Source organism: Aythya ferina (genome assembly GCF_964211825.1).
Source record: "Aythya ferina genome assembly, chromosome: 3".
Taxonomy (NCBI): domain Eukaryota; kingdom Metazoa; phylum Chordata; class Aves; order Anseriformes; family Anatidae; genus Aythya; species Aythya ferina.
Genome location: NC_140298.1, coordinates 28,599,362 through 28,627,322, shown reverse-complemented (window position 1 = coordinate 28,627,322; position 27,961 = coordinate 28,599,362). Strand labels below are relative to the sequence as shown.

Genomic DNA, 27,961 nt, shown 5'->3' with positions numbered 1-27,961 from the left:
TTGTGAGGAGCTAGAAGCTATTTGGGGGAGCAAGTTTGACACAAACACTAGAATGATCAACTTTACAAAAGAACAGATGGAGAACAAGTGCTTCAGAAAGAAGAGGTACCAGTAGGTACCACGGATCGCAGTCAGGATAATAATTATATCTCAGTGTTCTGAAGAAGGCAAATGCAGGCATGCATACACAGTTTCAGAGCCTGTGAGAAACATCTTTCAGCTCCACTGAGCACTTTAAGTCTCGGTTGTCAACTGTGTCCATTTCTGGGTGCTGCAGTTCAAGATCATAAAGACTATTAACAGAGACCAGCAATGAGAGTGATCAGTGTTTTATGAGTATAGGTTGAATGAATTGTAATTACTGAAGCTAAATGAAAAAGAGGAAGTGATCACATCTGTTCTTCATGTTACAGCAGAGAGTAAAAATAAAATAAGAAATGGTCAAACTATATCTGAGTCATACCACTGTCCTATCTAGCCCAGTAATCTGCCTGTAGCAAAGGAGATGCTGTTCAAGGAGAGCCTGAAAACTTGGCTATGTTCTTGCCATTCATTCCCCTTGCATTTTCCCAGTGTCCAGAACTGTTGTATTAGTAATGTACATCCCTGTGTCATCTGTGTAGTATCCATGTATGAACCCGTTGTCCGTGAATTTAAACTTTTTGAACATCCCAATGCAGTCTGGCTCTGCAGCTCCCTGTGGCAGTAAGTTTCAGAAGTACATTAAAAAAAAAAAAAGGCTTGCATAAAAGGTTTTCTTCCACATTTTCAGTGTATCTCCTGGTAGCTTTGCCAGGTGCCCTGGTTCTTGTATTGTGGTATTGGGTGAATGACAACTCTGCACTTATTTATGGCCTTTTGATTTTGTAAATGTCAGCCATAACCCCTCAAACATCTCCTCTCTGAACTGAGAAGTCCCTGCTTCTTAATCCTCTCTTAGAAAAGGCAGCTGCTCCATCCCCTGGATCCTTTTGGTTGTCCTTCTCTCTATGTCTATTTTTTTTTTTTTTTTGCAATTGCATTGCATCCTTCATGAGATGTGGAGACCAGACTGTGCAGGTTAATGAAGATGTGGGCACAGCAGTGTTTTCTGTGTCAGCAAAATGACATCCGTTCTCTTCACAGTATCCTTTTTGAAATGCCCAACATTTTGTCAGCTTTTTTTTTTTTTTTTTTTTTTTTTTTTTTTTGGCTGCTGTTGTACATGAACTTATGATTTCATAAAGCTGTCAGCAGCGACTCCAGGACTCTACTAAACTGTACTTCCTCATTCTAAGATAAATGTTGCGATGCATGGTTTAGATTATTTTTTTATATATACATTATCCCACATTTTATACCTGTTGTTCATTTTCACCTTTGCCAGCTCAATTTTGTGAGGTCCTTCTTTTTCTTTTTTGTTTCATGCCATTGACATTATATTTGACTGTCTACGATAGCATGATGTTATCTGTAAACTTTAAGAGTTCATGGATCATACCAACGTCCATTGATTAAGATGTTGAATAAAAATGATCCCAGCATGGATCCCTGTGGGACCTACTGTCTGTCTTTCTCATGCTGAAAAGAGGCCGTTAAGCCTTATGTTTTGTTTCCTGTTCCTTAGCCAATTTTCAGACTGTATAAAAAAACCCTCCACCAGTCCTGTGCAATGTAGTTTCTTTAACTGTATTTGGGGAGGAACCTCATTAAACACATTATGCCTACTGGGTGCCTTTTACCCTCATGTTTATCACCTCCTTATTGAACTCATCAGGTCGGTGAGGCAGGCTTTCCTTTCATAGCCAATGTGCTGGCTTTTTCCCAGCTGATTGGAGTTCCGTTCCAGTTTCTCTTTTAATATTTAATATTAAAATGAATATTTAAATCTGGGAAAAAAATAGTAGAGAGGAAAGATTGTTTTCAGTGTTGAGAGAATTGCTTTAGAGCATAAGAGTGAGGAAACCTGTGCAGATATTGAGAAGTATCCAATTGCTTGGACATAAGAATGGGGCAAAGAGCTCTCGAATGTAGCAGGGTAAGGATATTGGGACCGCATGACTGAGTGTTGAATCCAGATGTATTCAGAATGAAGATGCGGGTGACTATGAGGAAGACTGGAAAAATACTAAGGAAAGTGTTTTGACAGCATCAAAACAAGATAGTGCATGAGATATGCACTTAGAGAACCAACATTACCAATATATACATAACAGAGAAAATCTTTAGCCTGTTGTTTTCATGAAGAGGTTAGACTGAAATGATCAGATATTCTTTTTTGTCTTAAAATATATGATACCATGAGTAAAAATCACAGAGTGTCCTATACAGGTTTGAGCACAAGAAATTCAGGGTGGTAATGAAACATGAGCTTATTAAGAATTTGTCCGAGACCTGTTCAGAATATTATTCAGATCCAGTTGCTCTTTGCTGAGGTGCCTGTTGACACGCACTGTGTCAATATTAAAAAATAAATTTACTGTAGTTCCTAGTGAGTTTCATAGTCCTTCTTGGCTGGGTACTGCTTTTAGAATCAGTTTAGTACCTTTGTGCTCAATATTATTGTTAGTTAGAGGTCTCTCAATTAATGTAGTGTCTACATACTTCCCTTGCTGTGCTTCTCTGCTTTCTGTTCCACCGAGTCAAGCCCATTGATCCTTTGTACTTTTCTCCATGACGGCATGTGTTTGTGATAATCAAGTAATTTCTTAATATTTGTTTGCTAAATTATGTAATTAGTGGTGTTTAACGACAATGCAGTGTTACTTCCTGTAGTGTGCGGAGTGTTGCTGGGTTAAGAATTAAAACGTTGCGTTGGTGGTAGCACAAATACAGATTTTGAGAGAAAGAGAGAGAGAGACTAAAAGTATCATTTAAGGCACTGTTCATTCTCCTTGAATGAAGGCAGAGGTTATTACTGTTTCTGCACTTTTCCTACCATAAGGAGCAAACGTGTGTAAAGGATGCAACTGGGCAGCATGATCGTCCTTTCGCAAACAGAGGCCACAGTAAGAAGATACATGTCTTGTGCTTTGGTGCATGTACAATTAACAATAGATAGTCATGCAGCCGTCCTACTTGTTACCCACATGAATACAGCATTTAAACAGATGCCTAATGTGCCAGAGAGAGGGGGAAATTTTTAGAACAGTATCCAGAGGTTGTTTTCTTTCTACTCTTCATCGTATCTAGCAGATGCTGCTAATGAATGAAGGAGGAGGTTGAGCTAAACCCTGTCTGGAACGCATGCCTGTGGCCACTTCATGCAGATTCCAGCAAGAACATGACTTCCAGGCTGATGGGGTCAGTGATATGATTTGATGGGACACTGTCCTATTCCTGCTCTCACCTCCCCATTTGACATCCCCCCCCTCTTCTCCCTCTTCTCCCCCCTCTTCCCCCCCCCCCCCTTTTTTTTCTTCATGTTGTACAAGTGAGCCGCACAATTGGTATATCAGATCAGTAAAAACAATGGGCTGCAGGATCCAAAGGGTGAGGAAAAAAAAAAACACCCCAAACCCTACAAAAACAGCATCTGCACTTCTCTGAGGTGTATGGTTGGAACTGGAGGAATCTGCAAACAGACTTATTTCAAGAGAATGAAAGCTTCTAGGGGGCCAGAGTGTTTCTATAGTTTACTCATTCTTGATCACTTGGTCCAACCTTATTCTGCTCCGTACAGAGATAAAAAGTGCATCAGAGAATAGCCAGATCTCTGGGAAATGGCCCTCCCCTTAATCATCTCAGATTGTCTGGAGAGGGCTTGCTGTCTGTAACCAATAATCATGTCACTAAATTTCAGTCATTCCCTATCAAACATGTGATCTGTTGGTACAAGATCAAGCTGTCACTGAAAACTAAATAGTCTTGGTATAAAATTTAACTGAATTAAAGTGTAGGCAGTCAGAAGACAAGCTTTTGTTGAAACTGTTTCAGCTGTGCTGCCACTACTTGCTATTCTTACATGCACACTTGATAAACAAAAAAATTGAAGACTTTTAGGACAGAGGAGATGAAAAATTTCTGTCTGTTTCACTGATGGTGAACTCAAATTCCCTCGGGATCTTAGCACAGAAAAATGCATCAGCATCATAACGGGCACTCATCTGCAGCACGACCCCCAGAAGACAAAGCAACGTTTTACCTCTTGGGATTAACAAACATGTGTGAGCTTTAGTACGGTTGTTTGGTAGTCAGGTGATAGACTGCCCATATGTCCTCATACCTAATTCTGGTATTAGATTTGTTTCTCTTTGAAATACTAGGTAGAAGCATAGATTTATTCCGTCGTCATTTGTTCCAGTTCTTAACTCATAAATACGAAATTTTAAAAGATGTTTTAAGGAGTTCTGTATATAAATCTCTTTTTCTTACTTGCAAGCTTTTCTTGGCAAGGCTTTTTCTTCATTTGATGAAGTTTACTGGGGTCATATAAAAATGCTTATAGAATATAGGTGGCTTGTATCAAATGAATCTTACTATTTCTGTGCTCTACATACCAAGGTGAATGTTTATGAGTTTTTCAGGCACCTGCACAGTTGGAATCCATTCCCAAAGGGCAGCATGGCACTTCTGGTGGTGCCATGTTTCCCAGCTGCACAGGGAAAAGGGAGAGAAGCAAGTTTATTTTCAGATGCCTAAAACCTTAATCTAAGTGAACAAATATCCCCATCTTTTTAAAACTCTGCCTCTAAATTTTTTTTCTGGGTGTTTGGACTGACCACTAAAGTGAGGATTTCTTGACTCAGGTGCTCTGTTAACACCCAGATGTAAGAAAAGTAATTGAGTAGTTAGTGTTTTGGAGTGGGGAAAATAGAAGAAAATATTTTTCTCCAAAGTACAATGAAGTTGAAAGGTTTATAATACTTTATCATTGGCATTTTAGTACTCTGAGGAAGTTATAATTTGTAGGACGTTTCAAGCAAAGGAGAAGATGTGAATGTTACATCAATGTTATGTGAACATCATTATTAAAGCCTGATGAAAGTATAAAGTATAGGTTTCCCCTCACTCTTACATGATTTTCTACATCCATTATAGATCAGATCCAGATAGTGTATTTCAGATACATAGACTACTTAATCTATTATTTTTTAAAGGGAGCTGCAACCATGATTCTTTAGAGAACTCTGTAATTCATTAAAATAAAAACAAAATACACAACTACCTCTAATAAATGTTTTGATTAAAATGGACGTTTCTGAACCTTCTACAGACAATACCCGCTCAGATGTGACAGCATTTGTGACATCACCAGTACAGACTTTCACAAGGATTTTGAAGTCAGTGTTGTAAGTCAGTTTCCATTTTGTTTGTATTAATTAGAAAATTGTGCTGTTTGCTTTCTAGAGGAAAAAAAATCCACTAAAACCATACCAAATTGGTTTTGTTAATTTAATATTAATGCAAATATATTTTGGAAAATTACAGTTCCTTATTGGTCCCTATTATTTTGGTGTCACAAATGTTGAATATTTGGTGTCAGTTAATAACTGTATATATAATCAGTCTGAATTTCAGGAAGGCCAGTTTTAGGAAGAGATTATCACAGTTTTCTCTTGTATAAAGTTTGCCTTTGGCATTGAATAAGATAATTTGAGTTTGCCAGGATCTATTTCAGGTTGTCTGATAAAATATTAGATTACCCTTTGTGTCAAAATTATTTTGGAGGCAAAATCAGTAAAAACTGTTCAGTAATTCAGATTAGAAAAAAATGTATACTTGTAGTAGAGAAACCACAAGATGTGCATGTTAGTGAAAAACAGTAACAAACCTTATCCTGAGTTTACCACATTTGGTTAGTTAAACTTGTGTGTCTTACCTAGGTCAGTCATTTTTCAGTTCTACCTTGTGGCTGGAATTTGGGGGTTCCTAGTTAAAAGCTCTGTTTTTAAGACGTTCAAAAAGAGTGTTTGAAAATGAGGCAAAATTTTTGTACTAGTAAAACTGCAGGTTAAAGAATTTCACATTTCTGCTCACGAGCAAAGCTTTCTTTTAATTCAGAGGAGTGGAAAAACTAAGCCTTTACAAGTATTTCACTTGCCTGAACCTTTATTCCAATTGTAATATAACAAAATCATGCAAGATAAAATATTGTAAAATATGTATATTAAAATTAAACTGTATTGTGATTCATATGTGGGTGTTAGGAGCAGTTTTATTCATTCTAAGGCAGTAAAATATTTTAGAAATATGTAGAATCCTGTGGTTAAAAACTGGAGTTTTTTTTTTTATATATATACATATAGTTTCGATTGCATTAATTATAGTCTGCAAGTTTAAGAAAATACGTTACTGACCAAGTTCTCATCTTCTTGGTGCTGTTTCTAGTATAGGAATTACTGCATGGCTAACTCAAAATATCAATTAGCACTGGGATCTCTGTGTTGCTAAGATTTTGTTGACATCATTAAATTGTAATTGCTACTTCACAAATACATGTCAAAGTACTTTATTTCAAATGATTTTTCACATTGAGAATTTTAAGTGAATTTTCAGTTATTTGCCTGAGTAGAAGGATTCGTGCATACTCTTTAAAGCTAACAAAATTTTTTATCTATAATTTTTGTATATACATGTATGAATAAGGTTGTCAGGATATATTCTGACACAGGTCAGAATATACTTTGTTTATATAAAATGTGAAGTTGTATTAGGGAATTTCTTGGCTTAACATTGTGTCAGCGGTAGCATCATTGCTTAATGATGCAGTTGATCTTAGAAATTTGAATCATTCAAACCTGCTCTTGTAGCTTAACTGGAAAACAAGAATTGCAATCACGTGGTAGACCAGCACTCCAATAAATCATTAATCTTTCAGAAGTTCATGCTGATGCGTCTTCTCCCTTGCATCTTTCATGCCTCCAGCCTATTGTTCCCCCGTTTCTCCTTTGTGCAAATACTCGTTATACAGTGAGCTGAAATAGGTCAAAACTTTTTTTTTTTTTTTTTTTTTTTTTTTTTTTTTTGGCATGGGCTGGCTCAGCAGACACAGTGAAGTGGGTGCACATGGGGTGCACAGCACACTTCCTTCACACATATTCCTTGCCATCCCAAGCACATTGTGCTGGTGGTAGGTTGCACATAAAATGACCCAAAGTGGCCAAGGACTGGGACTTTAATTTGCTGTCAGCACTGTCTGGCTGAGTAGCAGATTCGCGATAGGACAGAAATACATCGCAGTTAAAAGGAACAATCTGCCTCTGTCGAATGTTTACTCCAATTTCCTCAACGTGAGACTTCCTTTCAAAAAAAAAAAAAAAAGTGTCCACACGAGTTTGAAGATTCCTTACAGCACTGAAGGAGAGGCTTGATTTTTCTAAAGGTGCGAAGAGATACTGGGTGCTGAATTGGTGGCAGAGTGGCTGCATTGTAATGGTGCAGACTTCAGCTGTAACTGTAGGTGCTGGATGCTTGAAAATCCGCTCTTGAACCCTTCTGAAAATTCGTTCTTTTCAGATAACTGGTATTCTGCTGTTGGTCATTTGTAACATTAAATCCTATAGCCATAGACCTTTCTTTGAAACTGAAGCCTAATCTAGTCATTCTCTCCTCTGTAACTCCGGTGATTTTTTTGTTTGGTTGGTTTTGGTGCATTTTGTCTCTGAAGCCTTTCAGTTCTGTTGCAATTATTATTATTTTTAAATATAGTCAGCAGAACTGTAATTGTTTATCATGAAATGATAATATTTTCAGTGTTCCTAAAATTGTGTACCTTTAAAATGATAACATTTGATTTTCTTTCTTTACAAAGCTGCACACTTAAGCAATGGTTACATTAATTGGTCTTTGGTGGTTAATTTAAAACTATACACCTTGTATGAGTATTGAAAATTGTTCCTGTATTTATTAATTTCAGTAATTCTTCAGTGCTTTTCATCTCAGCTCACTGGAATAGCATTGCCACTCAGAAATGCTTCACATTCTTGGTAGTCTTGAACAGTTTTACTGCCTTGCAGTACATACAGTGGTGATTCCAGATCACTGATGTACATATTAACTAAAAATGTTCCTATAAAAGAACTATAGAGCATTAGTAATTGAAGTTTGACCATATGATCCTGCTTAGCCGTCTTTCTTTTACCCAGTTTCCCATTTCTATTTTGTTTTACCACACAGCTTTTTTTTTTTCTTCTCCACAGAGCTACTGTTTCTTTAGACTTATTAAATGCTTTTTAGAAGTTGAAATAAATTGTGTCAGTTAGTCTTTGTCCATTTTATTTTCTTGATGTTTTAGAAGAAATCCCTTAGGTATGATGGGCATGATTTTTCTACTGAAAGGCAGTGCTGCTTTGTTTATCTTCTGTCAGTTTGCATTAGTTAAGAGTATGATTAAAAACAGAATTATAAACAGTTTTCTTAGATTACCATCCAGCCAATTGACTTGAAATTTCGGTTTTTGGTTCTTATTTAGGGGAGGGAGTTCTTCTCTGTTCATTGCCCTAAGACACCTTAGCCCCTAGCAAGCTGCTCAAATACCTCATTTTTGATCTAGAGGCAGTGAAAGTATTTGTCTGTTACCTGGAAAGGCACAAAGAAGATTTCTGTTGTTGTCTTCTGAGGTGAAGGCTAATAGAAAGACACCCTTCTGGTTCTTTGCAAATACCAGGATCCTCAGTTGCAGACTTTGTGTCTGGTTAATTTTTCATCAAATTTGCATTTTTTCTTCTGCAAATTTTATTTTCCTTGCTTGGAAGTTCACTACATTTCATTTTCTATAAACAGCACCTCTAAGATTTATTGGTCTTGCCACTGATATACAGCGTTTTCTTTAAATAAAGAAACCTACATTTTCCCAGCTTAGTTCAGCTGGTTCCTTATCTTCTGTGCTTTCCATCTGATTTGGTGGCATAAGCAGGGTGAAAAGGTGGAAGTGTGTGGCAAAGAGTGAGCAGACCCGGAGGGTTGAATGGTATATTTTCATGATTTTGAAGATTCTTGTGAATGAAGTGTTTGAATTACTAACAAAAATACTGGAAAATACGATCAGGAAGAAAATAGGGGATGAAAACGGGGGGGTGGACTTGAAGTCTATGTCTCCCTGCCATGCCACACTCCGAAGTTTAGTTTCAGCATGTTAATTTTATGGAGCAATTCCTTTTCCAAGTAGGATGGAACTTAAGTGTTTTGGGGTTTCCCTTAAATGCTTCTTGAATTAATTCCTCTCTCTTCTCCTACATGGATGACAAGGGAAATGTGTCCTGCTTGTGCATTTTAGAGTCAACTGTATCAAGGAGTACTGGTGTCAATAAATTACTTCTCTGAACCTTATTATGTATGATATTTAGCCAGTTTGACAGAAATAATTAAAAAAAAATCCTTGAAGTGGACACTATTTAAATTTGGGGGCATGGGATTTTCTGCAATTAACTAGATTGCTATGGTAGGCCAATATATTAAGCTCAGGCAGTTTTGTTGCTAATTACACACAACTTCTCTAGTGTATCGGATATTCAGATCCATTTTATGAATATGGTAGAGAGAATAACAACTGTAAAACAAAGCACTGTGCATGTAAGTGACTGTTAGCGTGTATTTCAGAAGGGATAAATGCTCACCATATGGTACAATTACTGTGTCCAAGTTTTCAAATTAGCTTCTCTCATCCTCCTTATTACTGTCTTTAAAAAGAGAGGAAAAAAACCCAACATGATTTATCTACTCTGCAGCAGAACTCTTGACGCAAAACAGCAGCCCAGTTCTGTCCAGTTTTTTTTTTTCCTAGCATAATAGAGGCTGTCGGACTTTTTTATACTAATTACTGTGTGAGCCTCAGATGAACCCCCTTCAATTCACAGGGCTTTGTTAAGGGAGGAGCTGTCAATGTGTCTGCCCGTTTGCAGCTGTGCTGTGGCTTTAGCTTGCTTAACATTATGCTGCTTTTTAGACTTGACAGAAGGGATTTTTTTTTTTTTTTTTTTTTTTTTTTTATTAAGGCAAAGCAGCCTTGTAGCGAAATGGTTTAAGCAGCTGCATTGTGGGGAAGCACAAAGAAGTTATTATTGTGTCTGTTTAGGGGGGTCGGATGGAGGGGGGAGATATTCGGCTGCTGTTGATGCCGATTGTTGACTTGCCATCTGCCAGATAGGGAGAAGAAAAAAATGACAGCTCCAGCAGGGTGTTCAAGAGGTTGTTTGGAGAGACGCATAAACATGTGCAGATGTCGAACTGAATAATGGCAAGAACTTGAGACGGTTTATGATGCTGCTGTTGTGTGTGCATATACAGAATGAATGTATGTGGAGATTTGGTTAGGAGGAGGGTACATATTAATTATCATTGTCCCCCACCGCCTCCTTTACTTCTGTTAATTAGTTCAGGAGTTTAATATCTTCCCTCCTTCCGTTGTTTATTCCTAAAAAGAGCCTTTTCTTGCAGCAAAGAAAACTTTTGATTTCTCCATGTGGTGGATTTAAAGAAAAAAAAAAGTCTTGATAAATTTGGTACTTGGAGAAGTAGAAAGAATAACGCAGTTATTTCAGTCTCAGACATTTGGTGGACAGGTGCTACACAAGTTCCTACGTAGCTTTGTCTACTTCAAGACTAATATGTTGCATACCCTTACTACTGCATCCTGAGCTTTTCATATGCAGACATTGCCAATCGATGATTGTCTGGCATATAGTAGACAAATAAATGCTAGGGGTTAGCATGAGATTAGCAACTAATTTTCTCTTTCAGTTGATCTTATTTTCAATTTTTTTTTCTCCAAAGGCAAGGAGCTGGTCAGCCATAACTTGTGTATTTTCCTGTTTGACAGTTCCAAATAAAAAATAAATAAAAAATTGCATCACTATATAGGAGTATGGTTTTCTTTCTTTCTCTAAAATCCTTTCTTATTTCTTGTTTGGCGAGTGCTTTTCAATATGAGTTTCCAGGATAATGTGAAAGAAGTATGAAAATGGATACAAACATGAAAGGAAATTAAGCTTGCCCCAAAAGGCTAAAGGAAAGCAATACCTTATCCAGATGATTTAGTTTAAAAATGCAAAAGGGAACTTGTAAGCCTTATTTATTTTTCTTAAATATTATGTGCAAATTCAGCAATCTGATATCTGTATTGAATTGAAAAGTGGAGAATGAAATAGTGGTTGAGGTGTACTGTAGCTCTGCGTTGCAGATTGTCTTCCAGTTACTAGTATATATCAGGGATTTTTGGTTAGTCACAATATGCCTTAAATATTACCAGAATGAATCTAACAACTGTTTAACCCCAAGATTTCCTCCCCACCCTCCAAATTTTCTTAAGTCTTCCATCTTAGATCATTGATAACAATAACTCTTTATGGGAACATTTTATGTTTCCTCTTACCATCATCTTGTCTAAGCATAAAAAGTCAATTTTGGATTATGTTTACAACTGAAAATTTAGGTGTGACTGCTTCCTACCCAAGTACTGACTTCTGCACCTGAATCTAGACGCAGGTCAGTGGCACTGCAGATGGTGAATTGCTTTTCACCTGTTACCTGAGTTGTTGGTTCTTCTCTACAGAAATGTTCAATTTTCTGTTGTGTCATGGCTGGTGTGAAGCTCAAGGTACTCTGGGCAATCCTGTGTCATTGTTTATCATGATTTCATGCACCCAAAGAGTTTTCAAGTAAATCCTGAAGCATACAGTGGTAACAAAACTGTTCTTTCTGCTCAAGCATATTGAGGAATGTTTCTACGTGTCTCAGGTTGATTGTTTGCAAATGATGTGGGCTGAATGATAAAATGAAAATGTTGACCTTAATGGTATGCTTGAGGAAAAAATTCAGATGAATGATGTTAGTGCTCGTTTTGTGGCACTTGATAAGGTCTTAGGCTACAAGCATATCTAGTGACAAGCATAAAGTTTAGAGGAGCTATTTTAAAATTATTGTGATGTGCCAGTTGTAAAAGTGAGACGGGTTTGCTTTGAAAAAACATGCTAGGAAGTATACCAGCTTTAAGAGGGGTAAGACAGTTTTTGACAACACATTAATCTGTCAAAGAAACTCAACTCAATGATAATACTATTGTCAAACTTATCATACTCTTTTTGAAAACAATGGAAAGTTTGAGGTTTCTTGCGTAAACTAGAGTTGGCTGTTATACAAGAAGTTGTAAGTAGGGAATGTTAAGATGATGTTTAATTCAACATAGCTACATGTAAAAAATCATTTACATTTTATTATCTTATTTAATAGATATATTTCTACCAAGTACATCTATTTAAATCATTACTGCCGCAGCTATCTTTTTCAGTGTAATTTATAGATAAATATTTGTATGCTTGTTCTACTCTTAAAATACTTACAACATCTAAAAAAGGTCTTTTGGTCTACTAGTACTTGACAGAAAAAAAAAAAAGGAAAGTCTTATGTTTTCTGTTATACAGTCTACTAATTAGTGCCGATAGTTCTGTATAAAAAAAAATATAAATATTTAAAAGTACTGAGAACTTGAAGTTTTTTTTACCAATACAAAAATCCTGTGAGACTACTTTTTTTTTTTTTAATTGTACTTAGTACAAATACATCTCAATACTATTAAAAGCTACAAAACTCCTTTTAGAAGCAGCTGAATACTGTAGCATTTTGTGCTTTGATACTGTAAAACCATAAGCAAGAGAGAGACTTAAGAAATGTGAGCAGTGTCCCCAAATGTTTCCAGCATGGGTTTCCACTCTTGAATAGCAGACATTTAGAAAATATTGATCTCCTTTGTTGTTCAGGGATGTCAATGGAATCCAGTACTATGTTATTCCAGACGGTATGTGCTAATATCAACTTCTATTTAATTTATTTATTGTTCTAATTCTTATCCTTTAAGAATGGAGGGGAAGTGAGAGTGATGTTGAAATTGGCAAGTTTTTCTTCCTGTTGGCTCAAAATGGACATGGTAAAGGTCAATTCTCAATTTGTCAGGATGTCAGATAACTTTGTATTTCTGGTACAGATTTCTAAAAGGACAAAATTTTGTGCATATCAAAATTGAGTATGAATTGCTACCATTTATTTTCCATGAGATGCCAAAACACATCGGTAATTTTTAGATACCCATTTAGAAAACTGCTTGCCATTTGAATAGTGGCATGTCTGTCTTTTACGGAATATTTTCCTCTTGATTTTTATATATTTTAAAGAAAAGATTATTAATGCAACAGAAAAAAGGTTGAATAAACAACAGAAGCTGAAGTAGGGTTGCATTTATACAAGACAGGACACTGACTCACTCCAGTGGTCCTAATGAGATGATGAGGGTGGGTAGTGATGTGAGCCCTGGTGAAACTCTCACTCACTTTTGTAGGTTGCATTCAGAACCTGAGAGGAAGCAAACCCAGGAACAGAAGCAGGGAAGAACTTCCCACTGAGAAACTCAGTTCTTCCTGTACCTGTATGTGCAGAGAAGCACACTGAGACCATGGAGAGTTTCTTAGTGCCTCCACCCTACGTGGTGACTCCATCTCTGCTTGGAACTTGCCTGCCTTACCTGTAGCAGTCCTTAGTTTTGATCACAACCTACTGTTGCTTCAGAAAAAATGATCCTTTTGTTTGCCAGCTCTTCAGTACATCTTGGTTGGCGTAAGAGAGAGCGTTGTGTCTGCTTTCTTCTTCTCTTGCTCAGCTGAGTAACTTCTAGAGCATGTTCCTGAGTCTGCTTGCTGCATTATGCAAAATCATAGCATCTGTGTAGTTTCCACTGGTTTCTCACCACACAGCTGTGAAAAGCGGAGCATAAATTGACCAGTCTTTGTAACTTCGTTGGGTGGTTGAGATGTCATAAAGAAGTTCAAGTGCTTTGAACTGTCCATATGACAGCATTTTGCTTATGCTGGTATCCAAACCTCATGTTTGGAACCATTGCCCAGTTTGTAGGAAGTGTAATGGAAGCTTAGCTGTGGTATACACTGATGCCCATGTATAGCATGAAATGCTATATACTATTTTCTTCTTGTGACTGAAAAAAATCATTTGTCTAATGTAAGTACAGATGTGCTCAAAATGTCACTTAGTGAACTGGGAACTGTGGGAAAACCGTTAGCATGAATAAATAATCATTGTGTTGTGGTATAAAAGACAGAATCAAAAAATTTTAGTTCCAAATTCTGCTCTTCTTTGAAGTGCTGGAAAATTCTTATGAGTTAGCATGTAATAAAAAAAAAAAGTTTTAAAAATGCTAACGCATGTTCAAAAAAAATAGTTTCACTTATTTTTTTTGGCATGCAGTAAGATTTTTGTCAAACCTTTTGCATGATGGTATAGTTACACACATTGTATTGAAGAGCATATATTGAATCATGAGGACAGGTATATCTTTTAGCTTTTTAAAACATTTCTTTTTTTACAGTAGCTTTGAACTGTGTTGCAAATTTGTTGTCATGAAATCACAAGTGAGTAAATATTAAACAGGAGTGCTTTACATTCACTAGTGTCTACAGACTTAGTCAAATAGTCTACTGCTGCTTCTAATCGTGCGTTAGGTAACACTGCCCTCAGAGGGCCAAGGTAAGTAAATTCAATCTCAGAACCACTGGCATTGCTTCTGATATTTTACTTGACCTGGCATTAATTACAGTTGTTTCTTTTAAAGAAAAACTGCATATGCCTATGGTTATTTTTTAAAAGTTTATTTACTATAATTTTGTTCTTAGACACATTCACTTTTTTTTCCCCAACTGTTTATTAAATGCTAGTGCAGGGGAACTACGGTCTGATTTAACACAGAAGTGCCTCTTAAAGGAGAAAAAAAAAAAAAAAAGAGGAGAGAACCATATTTGTATATTATTTCTGTTAAAGCCATTTTTGTAAATTGGTGACACAGACGAGAGGCAGATTTTTGGTGTTCTCTGCTTGGAGGGCTTGGTTATTTTTTTTCCCTTCCCTTAAATCTCACTTATGTCTGTGTGGCAGCTGTTGCTTCTTTTAAGGAAGCAAGTTTTTGAACTCAGGTTTCTGTTGCTTATCAGCACTGTATATTAAAGACATTTCCTTCACACCTCTAAAACCATTTACATATTAAAAAATGTAGATGTTTTGCAAAAGTGATCTTTTAAAACTTACAGTTAATTAATTAATTAATTAATTTATTTATTTTAATAATGAGATTAATTTGGCTCTACTAAGTAAGTTTTTGAGAATTTCTAATTTTCCATATGCTGGGGATTACAAATGGATGAGGCTAAAAACTGCAACCATTGAATGCAACTTGAAGTGTATGTTTGAAGAGATGATTTGAGTCCTCAGGTGAAGTGAAAAAATTGCAAACTTAGAGTGATATGGTTAATCTAATGTGGGTTTGTTGTACACTCACATGGTTTCTTAGAAAACACTTCTTTGTGAAGCTCCTCCGCAGTATCAAAACTACAAACATTGCATCACTAGAATAAACATATTTTCTGAAATGTCCTGAAGGCAGGATTCTTGTTACTATCTGTCAAAGGCAAAAAAGAAAAATCATTACAATTGCAGTAGGCAAGTACAGAGCTAGCTGCAAAGGTCATGTTCTCTGAACAGACCTTCTTTAAGCATTCTTTGTTACTGTTGTTATCCAGTGTATTTATTATTAAATCCAGCATTAGTTAAAGAGTTGCATTTTGTGAGGGTGCTTTTGCACAAAGATCAGATTGTATTTTCATGTGCCTCAAGAATGCTCTGCTGTATTATTTCCACTTTGGGGTGTATTCTGCTAGTAGCTGTTAAAAAAGCACACCCCAACAACCTAGACCTGATTCTAAATTTGTACTGTGAATATGTATTTATTGTCTGTACATATTTGAGATATGCATTTTAGTGCCTCTTTTCTCAAGCAGCTTTAAAAACTTTGACAAGAATTAAAAACATGTATGTATTACTTGGCTTTCTTTGCTGTGGTGGTTGAAATTAGAGACCTCTTCTTACAGTCTAATAAATAGATTCTATGAGTACATGTTTTTCAACTTAGAAGGGTGTAAATTTAAGCAAAATAATAATTTAGCTTACATTAACTCAGCAGGAAGTCGGGTACAAACTGATTAATTCTCTATGGCAGATCCACTGCTTTTTTAAGTACCACAGCTACATTTCATTAAATTGTCAGGCTGTCTTGTGTGTTGGTTAGCCTGTGTGGACTCCTTTCTCCTGGAATTTCTTTTCACTTGAATTACTGACTTTCCAGATGTAAACTTCTTGTTGTTTGTTTTTTGTTACTTTGTTTTTTGTTGTTTGTTTTTTGAGGTACTTGTTAAATGTACACCCCAGACATATTTAAAGTAATTAAATACTGCTTAAACTATGAAAGATGTTTTTGTTTTATTTGGGCTGGTAAAGTAGAAGTCATGAAAGTGTTTTTTCTTTCCAATACTCTGTTGTGTTTCAGTGTTGGGTTTCTTATTGTTGTTATCTTGTTTTTTTTTTTTTTTTTTTTTTTCTTCCTCTTTTTGTATGGAGGATTTTTCTCTTTCAAAACTGTCCATTAAACATGTCTATTAAGAAGTATGGACTAAAATATTTTTCTGTCGTTAAGCAAATACTATAGAAGGAATGTGGTTATAAGAGATCACCTAGAGTGCATCTTGGGAGCCATTAAACCACTTCAGCAGTTAAGTGAACTGCTTACTGATAGCACTGTTTACTTTATTCTTCAAAAGTGTTCACCCATTTGTTAATTAAATTACAAAATAAATAAAAGGCAGATGATAAATATTCCTGTATAGGTGTTGAAGAGGGATTGGAATATTGGTCATTTCAAGGAAAAAAAGGGTTATATATTTGTGTATGTGCATGAGTTTGTACAGATGCCCTGAAAAAGGGGTGTTACTGATTTCATCTTGGGGAACCACTTAGGAGAAACATTCTTCAAAGAAAAATGTCTGTGAAAGAAATATACAGTATTCTTATGAAGCTATAGCTGTTGCTTTTAAACTGCGTGTCCTGTGTCTGGCTATAGTTTGCAGGGTGAAGGGAGAGTTGTGCTCATGGATAAGCTGTTTTTTTTTTTTTTTTAATTTTTCATTCAATTATTTATATCTTCCTGTGATTAACTTTTGTCCAAAGTGCCTAACTCTCTTCAAAAAAGCTTGGAAGTAGCAGACTCTTCTAACAGTTTTTCTCTAGGCAGGATGTCAACTGCATAACTGACTAGATGATCAAAAATCTGTTCAGTCTTCTGCTTAAGAGACTGAGTACCTAGCAGAAGCTAAATGTGATCTTAAATGTTGCCCTAAGAAGAGAAGGGAGTAAGTGATAGAGAAGTATGCACTGCATCTCTTAAGAGCATGTGTATGTAAGTTAGTGATGGTTTCTCTTTTTTTTTGAGGCGACTAACTAGTGTTCTTACCTTGTCATCCCTAATTCTGAGAGTCCAGTCTGCTTATCTCCCCATCCAGTTTATTCCTCACAGAAAGGAGGACTTTCTTTGAAACCTGAACCTTTGAGCTGGCTTGGGTGTACTGGTGTTCTGTCCAAACTTCCCTTGAACAAGTTTTCTTCTATTAGCCACCTGCCTCCCAGTGAATGCACCTTCCAGAGAAGACTAAGATCTTGATAGGTTTTAAATCAACTAACAGGGGCACTGTCTGTCATAGCAGTCTCCTAGAAACAAGTAAGATGTAGTGTATGAGAACCTTACAGAAGGTTGTCATTATGATCTGCTCAACTTTAGGGAAGTGACCAGGCTGCTAATATTTTTAAAACTCATACTGGATGAACTGATATGTAAGGTTTTGCTTTGGCTTCAGTTCTTGAGTCCAGGCAGATTTCAGCAAAAAATGGAACATGTATTTCATGGAACATATTTAAAATGTTCTTGGAGTCATACTTTTCCTTAGGCCTATGATTATCTTGTTTTCAAATATTCAGCAAACTTAATTTAAGAAACGTATTCACCTTTTTGTGTAATTATACAGTTTTTGCGCTTTTTTTTTTTGGGGGGGGGGGGGGGAGGAGGAGGGGAGGGCTTACTTTTATTTGAGCAGGGATTTCCCATTCTGAAATCAATTTAGACCAGCAGGATCAGCGTGGATGTTCCCAGCTGAACTAGCACCAAAGATTTAAGATAGAAAGCTTTGGGTCAATACAAATGTAATCAGTGCTGTATATCTGCTCTATTTTTTGGTCAAATTAAGTAACACTGAACTTTTTGAGTTTTCTCTCTACTTACGTGAAAATCTCTAGATAACAAAATCAAGCGGGTGCCTTGCTATCCAGAGATATGAATAACTAAAAGTTTTGCTACCGAGGGTCAGGAAACAAAGATTAGCCTCTAATGGAGCAATCTCGGTGTAAATTTCTTTTAATGGGTGTAAATTTCTGTCTGACCTCTGAATTGTGTAAAAGCTGTGTAGCTACAGTTAGCAGGGTGCTGAGGTAATTAAGCACTACTCAAGGACTGAGTTTAGTCCAGGGACAGTGCAGCCTCCAGTTTGTAGTCAGTTCTGAGCATTTTGCAAACTGAAAAATTGAAATAATTTTTAAGTTTCAGCCTTACTGAACTTAAAATTGTGTGTGTTTTTTTTTTTTTAAGTTAATATGAGTAGGTCATGATTCTTATTTCATTGTGACACATTGCTGTAATCTTTAGAGTCTCAGAGAAGTATTTTAGCATGCAGCTTACAAGTGTGTAATAAGTGGCAACTTCTAAGGACATTTGGAAATTCTGTGTTGGTACATGCACTTTTTTTTACAATGGCTTATTTAAAATCTTACTAGATGCTTGTATGTATATTATTTGCTCTGTAGAGTTGAAAGAAATCAAAGATAGGGAAAGTTGGGCTGGTCTAAATGCACTTGTATTTACCTGAGTAATTACACATTAAAAAAATGAAGTTGTTGCTGAGATTTTGGTGTGGCATTATAAAATATTGCAATATTAAAGAGATTTTTCACCCTTAAATAACAAATAAATGACACTGATTAAGGTACCACCTCTGTGCTGTCCTGTTTACATTGCGGTTTCTGAATGAATACCTCATGGCTTGCAGAACTTTCTGCTCAGACTGGGGTAGGAAGATAGTGGAGGTGATGAGTTTATGGGTAGACTTACCTTATAAAAGATTACTGGCTTCTGCTTTTTCTTCTTTATATATTCCTTTTGCTTTCAAGTATACTTGTTAAGTATGCTTTGTGTACATTCTTCATTACCTTGAGTCTTCTTACTGATAGATTATATTTTAAGGAACTTGATGTTTTTTGCCTCAGCAGAGTGAATATTCTACCTTGTAGTAGTTGAGATTTATTTATTTATTTTTTATTAAAAGTTGAGCTGTAGTGCTTATTTTCACCTGTATCAAATTTCAAACTGTTTACAGGTATGAAAATGTAGGATTTGGAAGAGTATAGTATAATAAAATTTAGGTTTATGGAGTATTACTGTACAGTTCTTGTAGCTCCTTATTACAGAGGCATTATTCTATAGCCCAGGCTTACCATTGCAATTCCATTTTCTCTTCTTTTGGAGGGAGTTAAAGTTCCTTTAAGTTCCTTTGTAAATTGAAAACATCTGAAAAGATTTTGGTATAATTAATGTTAGACACTGATGATATGTTATGCTTTTTTAATATCAAAGTTTTTTTTTTTTCTACATTACTAATGAACGTGTTTTTTTTTTTCTTCTTCTTCTTTAGGAGAATATATAAAAAATTGGCGGCCAAGATATTTCCTGCTAAAGACAGATGGCTCTTTCATAGGCTATAAGGAGAAGCCCCAGGATGTGGATCTGCCATATCCACTCAACAACTTTTCAGTGGCAAGTATGTATTTCCAGTATTTATTATTCTCTCAGCATATTGACAAAATATCTGTTACATATTGCTTCATGTGAAGGTCAGAATTTATTGGTAACAGTGCAAGTTTGATGCCACACGTCATGCTAGTTCCCCCCTAATCTCATGTCCAGCTCTACAGGATATTTTTACAGATGGCATTAAAAATTTTACCATGGGTTGGTTTTTGAATATTTTTTTAAATCTAAGTACTCAGTTTTTATCTTTTTTTTTTTTGTCTGAGGTATCTGTAACTAACAATAACATTTGAGAAATGATTGCTATAAGAAGAAAATCCTTGGAAAGCTTACCTGTATTCAGATCATTGACCTCATTTTTTCTTTTTTTGGTAGTATCCCTGAATTCACTTGAAAACTCAAATTAATTAGAAAATTATCTAGACTGTCAAATAGCACAAAATCATGCTAAATTATTTATCTCTTGGATAATCAGGTAATCAGCTCTCCAGCCTGGTTAATCAGTAATTTTGAGCAATCAGACAATTTGCATATATTAGCAAAGCTATGAAGTATGTATCTGTTGGGTAAAGTGAAGACATTGTGATTTCTTCTTTTCCCAGAATGTTTCTAAGAGATCAATTTGTAGGTTTTTTTTTTTTTTTTTTTTTTTTTTTTTTTTTTTTTTTTGTCTGGCAAAGTGAGATTGATAGAAGAATGTTTCTGAATAGAAATTAAATTATTTGTGGAGCTAAACTAATCAGGCAAGAAAATCTCCCATAATATAACTATTTTGTATATCATAGCTAGAAACTTCCAAAAGAACACTAGAAAACCAGAAAACTTTGTCAACTTCTTTGAAAATGTTTTTAGCATACTGCAATATAATAAATAGCAGCATTTAATTTTGTAGGGGAGTACTGGAGCCACAAGAACGTGTACTTAGGGAATCTGGATACCCTTTCTCTGCATTGCTGAAGGTGGAACAAATTCTACTGAGACTGAATTTGCCTATTTTCTTGATAGGATTGTTCTTGAGATTGAGTCAGCTAGTGTATACAAAGTAATTTGCACATTTTGTTATTAAAGAAATCATCTTGTGCTCCAAGCCCATGTCTTGTCCTACAACCAGAAGAGGAAAACCTTGCATATTCTGATTATGACAGAAGTCTTCGAAATGGTATTGAGTATACAAGCCTTTTAATAAATATACAAGCCTTTTAATAAATATACAAGCCTTTTAATAATATTAGAGGCTCATTTTACCTTGTTGCTATCCAGTAAAAAAACAAACAAACAAAAGAAAACAATAATACCTTTATGTTGTTCATATGAGTGGGTAAACCTAGCATTGACTAGGTCATAGGCCATTATTCTTTAGTTATTCTACTTAACGTACGAACCCAGTCATTTGTAGCAGTTAGTAGTTTCTTAGATACATCTTGCCCTATACCCAGCACAAAGAACACTTGTAGTACTGAAGTACTTGAAGCACTGAAGGTTTTTTTTGTTTGTTTGTTTTTTAATGTCCTGATTTACTATGCTCTTCATTGCATTTCTAGTCTTCCTTTGCCATTACAACTAGAATGATGATCCAAATAGTCGTGTTGCCAAGTTGATTGACTGGTGTTGATTTTTTTTTTTTCTGTCCTGATACCCAGAGGCCAACTTATGTAATGCTGATATTAGAATGCTGCCACTAAACTTTGTTTTGATGGGAATTGGAAGATTTCTTATTGTTTCCCCCTCAAAAAAAAAGGGGAGGGGGGGAGGAGCAGTGAGCAGGGAGTCCTTTCTGCATCTTGCAAAATACAGTTTTGGTAAGCAAGATGAGTTTTTCTGTTTTCTGACAGGAAAAGCAGTAGTTTAATCAGAAATCACTGCTGATCAGGGCAAGAATAGAGAGATATTTTCACTCACTAAAATAATCCTATAAAATCTAAGTGAAGTACCTATATGGAGTTCACAATGTGACAAACAAAACATTTTCTAGAATCAGAATTCTTGGATAAGATTCCAATTTTTAACTTGGTTTTAATTAAATGGTTTCTGTTTGATTTTGAATAAGAAGTACAGAATTGCATGACAAGGAAAAGCTGAAAATATAAGGCAGTATGATAATACACTCTGAATTGCAAAGGACTGTAAGTTTTTGTTCACCTATTTTATCTGTCTGAAGATGAGATCATCAGCAGGGCAAACAAACAAAAAAAAACAACCACTAACACTATGTGAATGAATTGGATCTCATCTGCAGTACCTGGTAAATGTCAAGTACTGGTCTCACGGCCTCCGATCTGTAAGTTCCTGAGCTGTTGCAGTAGGTTTGTGGCCGCAAGCAGTGCAACATATTTTTCCTGTAATAGTGAAGTATGTTTTTCATAAATTACTAGCCAGGCAGATGGAGTGTGAGATCACTGTTAATACCATCTTGATTAGGTTGGCAGGGATTTAAAGATATGTCTTTATAGTCCTATCTTCATGTAATCTTTGTAGCTATCTGTAAAGTGAGTGTGGTCTCAGTCTACTTTTGCTCTCCAAATGATAGACATCTTTGGCTCTAAGTTACAGCTTGTTATTTAAGCAGAAAAGGCCAAGGCTATGGTATTATTTTCCTTGCACTGTTGGAGTTGAACACTGGAAAGTTTGTACTGCTCTGCTTTGTATGATACTTGTTCTGTAGTTTAAAACTTCTTTATCCACTCTGTCAAACCAGTTACTTTGATCGCATAGATATTTTCCCAACAGTGTGGCCCCCTTCCTCTCTTGCAAAAGACTTTCCCAGATGTAGTATTGTTTTCCCTATAGTTGCTTCCTGATTTTTTCCAAGATAACTGTAAGAAAAGCAGAGCCAGAGCCCAACACTTAGCACTTTTCTCTCCTTGATGCTGTGTAGCCAGCGTATTCCCTCAGGAATCCTGTGAGTGAGAGGAAGGCCTGAGAACAAAACTATTTTGTATCCTGTTAATGATGCTTCCAGGACTGAATATGCCTTTATTCATAATGCCTTTCTCATCAGGTGTTATTTTCTCATAGGATGGAGTGTATGGATAGCATTTCTTTTCCATGGAGTGGCTGGGGAGGAAATAGAGGGGAAGGCATGAGGACACAGCACTTGAACAGGTAGAAGCTCTCTGTAGACAGGGAGAGCCCAAGGCAGCACATGCTCCTCAGCCTGCAGTTGTCTGCTCAAAAAGCAGGGAAACTGTGTGGGCCCAGCGGTAGAAATGGTGGTGGGTCCCTGGAGGCAAGATGAAGTTGACTGAGGGGCACATGGGGCATGGCGGACTGGGGCTGGATGGAGCTGAGCCCTGTGGGTAGGTGTGGGACTGGCCCATTACTGGCTGTGCCCTGAGGCTCCCAATCAAGGGCTTGGCTTCCCCATGGGAGCTGCTCCCCAGCCCTCCTGGGGCACATGCAAATGTCAGCAGGAGTGCCCTTTGCCACATACACTGAGCTGCCACGGGGTTGTGGTGGGGAGAACAACATCTTGTGACACTGAGTGGTGTGTAGGAATCACTCTGTCAAGCCAGCTTATTTTACAGAGCTTTTTTTTTTTTTTTTTTTTTTTTTTTTAACACCTTAGTTCAGAGAGAGCTGTGCTTTTGAGGTATGCTTTCAGTTCTTAATGGTCATCCCCTGACACTTAGACTCACTAAGAGTTGTGCTGTGGTATTTAGCCATGCACTGGAAGATAAATGAGGTAGGAAATTCAGTGTGGAAACTTAATGCTGATTGATGCTGGTTTTTGGGAGGTAACCTCAGAAGTATAAGCTTACCTGAACTGACTAGTTCAAAATCAGCTTAGCTCATTTCAGGTATAGACAAGCAGTTGCAAGTAATGAAGTTATTGTAGTTTGAAGAGACACTGCTGATTGACTGAGTCATGGTAACTGAGTGGGCGTGTGTTCCTAGCCCACCTCAACTGCAAAATAAAATATGTTAATTTAAATTGCTTTTGCTTAGGCATTTATGCAGTCAGAACCAGTTTAAAAATAATTTTGATTTGATTGCTGTAGCTTCTCTGTATAGGCAGGGGCCTAAAAAATGCCCTGTCTTTTAAAACTCCATTATTTTTTGAACAAAACTAGTACTCAGGCTGTGCAGCATGACAGGATTTATACCCTCAGTAGTCCCTAAAAAGAACAGTATGGTTGCACAATACTGTTTTTAAGTGGTCCAGTGCTGCTGAAGCAGAATCAATACTGCTTTGTGTAAACCACCTTGGTCTTTGACGGTCGTTATTATTAGGGAGAGCAGAGTGGGGAAGAAGAGGCGGTTGTTTCCAATCCTACTTAAGGAGCTTTTGTGGCCTTACTGGTATAAATAAATAAATAAAAACAAAACAAAACCACTTCTCACACATGCAATGAGTATGTAAGTAATCACACAGTACATTTGGGATGAGGTATCTCTAAGAATTGGCCCTTTGCCTTCATTTTGATCTTCACGCGGAGAATAATTGGAAAGAGATGTATCCCATTGCAGTAGCCTTTGAGCTTTGGCCAAAAGTGATGTCACCTGGAATTTCTATGGTATCTTGAAAGATTTTGCTTTCTAAGCACTCTGTGGTACAGCTACCCTCCTTGCCTTTGAAAAGAAATAGCAAAGGTGAAATAAATTCTAGTTATTGTGAGAAGGTATCCTTTTATAACATGTTTTTCTTATTTTTTTTTTCTTCTGTGGAAATTATTATTGATGAACCCTGGCTACTCTAAATGGAGAATCTGTACTACTTTTTACTAGTCTTAACCTTTTCAATGGGCCAGAGACAAGGTTTATTATTTTGGGGATTAAAAAATCTTCAAAACATGAGGATTGAAATGTTTTCAGGGAATGGTGTTAGGAAATGAACAGGAAAACGAAACAAAACAAAACATGCTTTAGCTGAGATCAACTTATGCATGAAAATACTTTGCCATTAGGCATGACTTTCTGTACCAGCAACTCCACAGTTAATTTTTCAATGAGATTTAATTTTGAAGTCCCAGGTGTTTTTAGTCGTCTCAACATTGGATGACATGAGCACATGGATACACATGTAACTAGTTACTTATAATTACAGTACAAATTTAATTCCAAAGTAATAATGGTAAAATTGAATAAATAATGTTCATTCAACACTGAAAATATTTATGGGGAGGAAAAGGCAATGTATATGTAGTTTACTGCATATGCAAATATGTCTATGGAAATTCAAATTCAAATCCACTGTGTATAACCAATATTACTGTGTTAGATGGGCCTATGCTCATCTTTTTGGAAAACTGGACCAGTACTTTTCTTTGGGAGGCTTTCCTATTACCTTATGAATGGTTTCTAGGTGGCATAGTTGGTATTCTGTCATTTGACTTAGAAGTTTGGATTTAGTTGTTGGCTTGGGTAGTGAATGAAAATAGGTTCCTTGATCTTATCCTTCCATTTTAATGGACAGTGCTTTCTCAGAGAGCAGTTTACTGTTACTTAGTCCCCAGTTATCTTTAAATAGGGCCTGGTATAAGCATGGCATGTCAAAGTGAAAGTGTATTGGCAAGTCTGAGAGTTTTTTATCCTGTTGTGATACACCCAGTTGCATAAATGAAATCAAGGTGTTTGTATGAAAGACAGAGGGATATATAATGTTACTACTTTCTGTGATAACAAGCAAAACCCCAGGTAAAGCCCAACAATAAGATACAGAAATCTCTCGTTTTCATTCTCTCTCTGCATGAAAGGGTGACCAGCAAGCTAGTTGTCATGATAGAAGCGTGTGGATACTACTTCAGTGCTTTTTAGAGTGGTGGAAATAAACTTTTCCAGTATGATGAAGTGCATCAACAGTGATCTTTTTCAGTTTCAAGGAATACATATATATGTTTTTTTTTTTAATGTGTGTGTGTGTTTGTTATGCAGTCATATATGTTGTTGTGGCATCAAAGCACATACAAGTTCTAGTCATGAGCCAAGCACTGCAGAAGTGGGATTTCTACCCATACAGAACAAAAAGTCAGTCCCTGCTCCAAGATACTAAAATTCCAAATATAAAACAAGGGACAGCAGATGGATGCAAACAGATGGGGGGAGTATGAGAAAACAATGAGACAGTATTAGCCTGTAGTACAGGCAGTGGTCTCAGCACATCAACAACTAATCCATTGTCAAGGTTAGATTTTTTGTCTCTTTTCTGTTCTCCCTCCCTCCTTCCGCTTTTTAACACATCATGGTGAAGGAGAGTTTTAAGGAGGATTTAAAGGAGAACAGTACAGCAAACAGAGAGAAATTAGGAATGATTTTGAGAAATGGTGTTGAAACTGGAACAGTGGGAGGAGGATGGATGGCAGGAATGATCGTTTGGATACTGAATAAAGAGTAATAAAGAGGATGAGATTAAGCTGTGGGGATAGTCCATGTTGAAAAGTTACCACTGTCTGATGTGCTAGAGCTGTGTAGGAAATGAGGAATGTGAAGAGAAGAATGATGTGATCAAAGGGACAATGGAGAAAAATAATCTGTGGATTTTTTTTTAATTTTATTTTGTTATAATCAGTTTGGGTATGACATTTTTAGGGGAAAACTGCATTTGCTGAGACCAAGGAAAGGATATTATGTCATTCACATATATCTCTGTGTGACCAAACTTATCTTTATGGGTAATATAAAACAAAATAAACATAAACAAAATGTAGTGAGAAAAGAGGAGACCAAGGACAGAGTCTTATGGAAAGCCTCAGAGAAGAAGAGTTACCCTAGGGAGTAGATAAACAGCTGAGAGAATCAGGAAAGGAACAAGCTAAGGGAAAGTGTGTGTATACACATGTATTTGTGTGTGTATATATACATATATATATATATATATATTATCAGGGCTTTTCATACGTATATGAGCAAAAACATGTTTATCTATGTCAATGTTATGATAATGGTACATTAATTCTGCTACTTGTCTAACAAAAAAGGTCATTAGAGAAAACTGGGTATTCAGAGCACAAAGAGAGTGGCAATAATGAAAAAGTAATTGTAAGCAATGTGTTTCTACATGAGACATAAAGCATTGGAGTAGCAACTGAAGAGGCAAATGTTGGGACAGTGAGGTGTATGTCTTCTGAAGGAAAGACAGAAGAATAAGAAATTAAGGATTCAATTATAATGCAAATAAATATGTAGGTATCTGTTTATAGCTATCAGTCTATATATGGAAAAAATACATATATGCTACGCAATGAAATCAGTGGTCCAGTACTATTTCTTTTATATCATGTGATAATTATAGGAAGTTCTCTTTTGTGCTAAAACTCAGTCTGCATTAGAAATATTTTCTCAAATATGCAACCTTCTGTTCATTTTTTAGTGCATTTTTTATGGCTGCTTTTATGTTTAACATGCTTGTCTAGCCATATCAACAAATTCTGCTGAAGTTGAAAACTTCCATATATGAAATAATAATATGATATTAGTGTTGTTTCTGTGTTTTTGTTTGTTTGTTTGTTTGTTGGTTGGTTGGTTTTTGTGCTGCGGGAGTGCATTTAGGAAAAGAACACTGGTGATTATATGGTTAAAGTTATAGAATTCAAACTTTAAACTTTTTAATAAAATCTGAACAGATGATCTGTGCTTTTTTTTTTTTGGAACTGGCAGGTTTCAGGCCCTCTAATTGGCTTCCCAGCTTTGCAGAGTAATTACAGCTTCAAGCAAACTTTGTCATCTGTGGTTCAGAATGGTGTAAAGTAAACAGAACGTTTTGAAATACAGTTTGTAGTTAGAGTTGCTCAGGAGAGTTTAACTAGCATAACTATTTAGATAGTAGCATTTATTTGAAAAAGTCTAACATTTCAGAATTGTCACATTGTTTGTGGGTAAGGAAATGAAAGTTAACCTCTGGTATAAAAAGGTAACCTTACCTTTTATTTATTTATTTATTTATTAAGGAAAAAAAAAAAAGCTCGATAATTGAGAAATATCCATTGCATTTTTTCATACTGGTTCTATTTCATTTTTCCATTTTTTAGATCTGAAAATATTCAAGCAAGTACCACAGACTTGCTGGAACTGAATTGTCAGTTTCTGTTACAGATTTTGTATTTTGCTGCTTTGAACAAGTGTTCTCCCTCAAGGTTTTTTATCTCCTCTAATATTAAAGGGGAAAATTTTCATGACCGATGTTTAATCCTAGCAAGACAGAACGCTTTAGGATTAAAATGTGTAATTCCAAGTTGTAGATGGCTAGCATACAAGAACACAAAGTTGAGTCTGTCTGTTTACTGGCTTACTCATCTTTTTGAATGATAATTTAGAGTTCCAACTGTTTTGAGTTGAGATTCAGCCCTTTAATTACATATGTTTATGTAT

General features: G+C 36.1%; 1 protein-coding gene across 4 annotated transcripts in view; it reads left to right on the top strand.

Annotated features, from left to right (window-relative positions):
- The window catches only part of AKT3 (AKT serine/threonine kinase 3), a 153,791-nt gene that overhangs the window by 60,159 nt on the left and 65,671 nt on the right, over nt 1–27,961 (top strand). For 3 of the 4 annotated variants that reach the window (XR_014691691.1, XM_084515114.1, XM_084515113.1), the window contains exon 3: nt 19,542–19,667. Coding sequence is in view for 2 of the 4 variants with exons in the window: in XM_084515114.1 (XP_084371240.1) it covers nt 19,542–19,667 (126 nt within the window). In the remaining 2 variants the exon portion in view is untranslated. Of the gene's footprint in view, nt 1–5,206; nt 5,271–19,541; nt 19,668–27,961 lie in introns of those variants that run through there. The other variant, XM_084515115.1, reaches the window with a different exon arrangement.